This window comes from Papaver somniferum, chromosome 8 (genome assembly GCF_003573695.1).
Source record: "Papaver somniferum cultivar HN1 chromosome 8, ASM357369v1, whole genome shotgun sequence".
In the NCBI taxonomy this organism is placed as follows: Eukaryota; Viridiplantae; Streptophyta; class Magnoliopsida; order Ranunculales; family Papaveraceae; genus Papaver; species Papaver somniferum.
Window position 1 is genome coordinate 144956092 of NC_039365.1, and position 3181 is coordinate 144959272.

General features: G+C 36.3%; 1 protein-coding gene across 1 annotated transcript; it reads right to left on the reverse strand.

Annotated features, from left to right (window-relative positions):
- Positions 1-208: 208 nt before the first annotated feature.
- Positions 209-2350, reverse strand: LOC113303335 (probable acyl-activating enzyme 6). Its single transcript, XM_026552363.1, has one exon. It carries the CDS (start codon positions 1949-1951, stop codon positions 290-292), a length of 1662 nt encoding a protein of 553 aa, XP_026408148.1. The 5' UTR covers positions 1952-2350; the 3' UTR covers positions 209-289.
- Positions 2351-3181: the final 831 nt, after the last annotated feature.

Sequence of the window (3181 nt, forward strand, 5' to 3'; positions counted from 1 at the left end):
AGATAAAAATAAAAATCTTTATGGATTGATTTATTAGATTTGTTTCCATATTGAGGAAGATATCATTTAATATTTAGATTGGTGATATTTAAAATAATTTTATAATTGTAAAAGTTTGAAGGACATATTTGAGAGTTTTACTAAAAAAATATGACTATAAACAGAAACTGGACAGTATTTTAGGACAGAAATTTTAGGACAGAGGGAGTATAAAACAAACATAAGAGAAGGATCTCCATTAACCATAGTTTTGTACGTGCAAATTGAATTTGCCTGCCTAAACAAACCCTTAAATTCGACTCGCTACTCTAGCTGAACCCATGGCTTTGGCTTTATCCCTAAGCACATATTTCTGAATTTTTCCTGTAGCTGTTTTAGGAAGAGATTCTTCAAATACAACAGTTTTAGGCACCATATAGTGAGGCATTTTTGCTCTACAAAATTCCATAATTTCCTTTTGCGATGGCCGATCCGACCCCGGTTTCAAACTCACAAAAGCACAAGGTGTTTCGCCCCAAAACTCATCTGGCCGAGCTACCACGGCAGCTTCATTCACAGCTGGGTGCGAATATAAAATAGATTCAACCTCCACACTACTCAAATTCTCCCCACCACTTACAATCACATCTTTTGACCTGTCTTTTATCTCCAAGTAACCATCAGGATGCATTACACCCACATCACCAGTGTAAAACCAACCATCTTCTCTCAAACTCTTACTAGTACCTATCGGATCCTTGAAATAACCCAACAAAATCGACCCACCTCGCAAAACAATCTCACCCAGGGATAATCCATCCTGTTTTACACGTAAACCCGACTCCGGATCCAACACATCAATTGCAGCCATTCCAGTTGTTCTCACTCCTTGTCTTGCTTTCAGCCTAGCCCTTTCTGTTGCTGGTAACTTGTTCCACTTAGATTTCCATGCACAAGACACCACAAGCCCTGCAGTTTCAGTTAACCCGTAACCGTGACTGACTACGAACCCCAACGATTCGGTTCGAAAGAGAACGGGCGCAGGTGGCGGTGCCCCAGCTGTTAGAATTTGAACAGGGTTCGGTAGTGGTTCTTTACCCGGCTCATTTGCTAACATGTTGAGCACAACTGGTGCACCACACATATGAGTTACATTATGCTGACGAATCAAGCTATAAACTGACTTAGCATCAAATTTACGCAGGCAAATATTTGTACCACCAACTGCAGCCATACCCCATGGGTAACACCATCCATTCGCATGGAACATTGCTAGAGTCCACAAAAATACAGGTTGTTTCGGTACAGACCAATCGATTAAAGAATCAACGGTCATAATGAAAAGACCACGATGTGAATGAACTACACCTTTCGGAGCTGATGTTGTCCCTGAAGTATAGTTCAACACCATCGGATCCCACTCACTTTCCGGTCGAACCCACTTAAAATCTGGATCACCTTTCTTTAATAAACCCTCATAAGTAAGATCAAGATCAACGGATGATGATATATTCTCATCTTTTTCATCATCATCCGTGATAAGGATGAGCATAGGAGGTTTAATTTCAGATGGAAACAAAGAAAAAGCTTCTAGAATTACTGAGTGAGACAAAATATCAACAAATACAAGTTTGGATTCGCTGTGACAAAGGATTACCGAAATAGTACGTGCATCAAGACGTGTATTGATGTTGTCCAATATAGCCCCACTCATTGGCACAGCAAAATGAAGCTCATACATGGCAGGAAAATTTGGTGCTAAAACTGAAATAACATCTCCCCGTTGAACACCCGTGATTGATTTCAAAGATGACGCAAGTTGAAGGCATCTACTGTTTGTTTGATTCCATGTGTAAGTTTTGTTGTTGTAGATGATTGATGTAGAATCACCATATACTGTTGCTGATCTCTCTAGAAATCCTAGTGGGGTTATTGGTGATGAATTTGCTGGACTTGGTTTCAGTAACTCCATCACAAATAGAAAATGTTTAGATCACTTTGAGAGTTTGAGCCGGAGAAATCTAGTTTTTTTTTTTTTTTTTTTGAGCAAATTTGTACTACTACAGAACTTATAGAGAAATTTCAGCTCTTTCTCTCTTGCTAAAAATTCTTACATAGAGATGAATATGGATATGCATCAGAATAATTAATGAATTTTGGAGAAATGAAGGGTAATTTCCAATTTTCTACTGCTCTTGTGGATACACAGAAGCATTAACTATTTTATTAAATATATAGTATACAGCAGGAGATGAGTGTATCTTTGAGATTCTACAACATTGAATTGAGAGGATAAGAGGAAGTTATTATTATACCTTGTATCTGTGTGAGTTAAAGAGTGTTGCAAGTCTACAACAGGATTTAAAGGTTGTATCTGATTTTGATTTCAAATGATAAGACACGTATGATGATTATCATTTATTGTTGAGGAGCTGCCGTAATTGATAGCCTCCACTAAATTATGTATTGTAGATGTCCCATATCGATATTGAAACACCATTTATAGTTCATCCTAGAATTACCTTGAATATGACAAGTATGTTCTTGGGGCTAGTATAAATTAGAAGACATAAGGCTAAAGGAGGAAGTTTTGGTTTTAAAATATTGTGTGAAGAACGAGAAGTTCTCTTCTTTCAAACCTAATTGTTATCTCTAGGGGGAATTAGATCATCTAATTCTAGAGTATCAACTAGATGCCTCTCATAATCTTATAGTTTCCAATTTAATTGGGTAGAAATTGTAAGTTACTTGAGAAGAGTCTTCATTATTAGGTTCTTCCTTTATTCAAATGGTAGAAGAAACCAAATTGGTTGATTATTTATCCTTTTCAACTTTTCAAGTTATCAATTTCAATTTATTTTAAAGTATAAGCTTCCGCTTCTCATCGGTAAACCAATACATGGTTTGCTACATTTTCATCTGCACTTATTAGTGAAGGTTTTCAACAATCTAAATCAGATTATTCATTATTTACCTATAATCGCGGATCTACATATATATACGTTTTAGTATATGTAGATGATATTATCATTACAGGTAATGATGAATCCTCTATATTAAAATTCAAAGTGTCTTTAGAAAAGCGGTTTTCGCTTAAAAACTTGGGACGCTTACAATACTTTCTAGGGATTGAAGTTTCCCGTTCAGATCAAGGTATATTTCTTTGTCAAAGAAAATACATTGTTGATCTTTTAAAAGACAT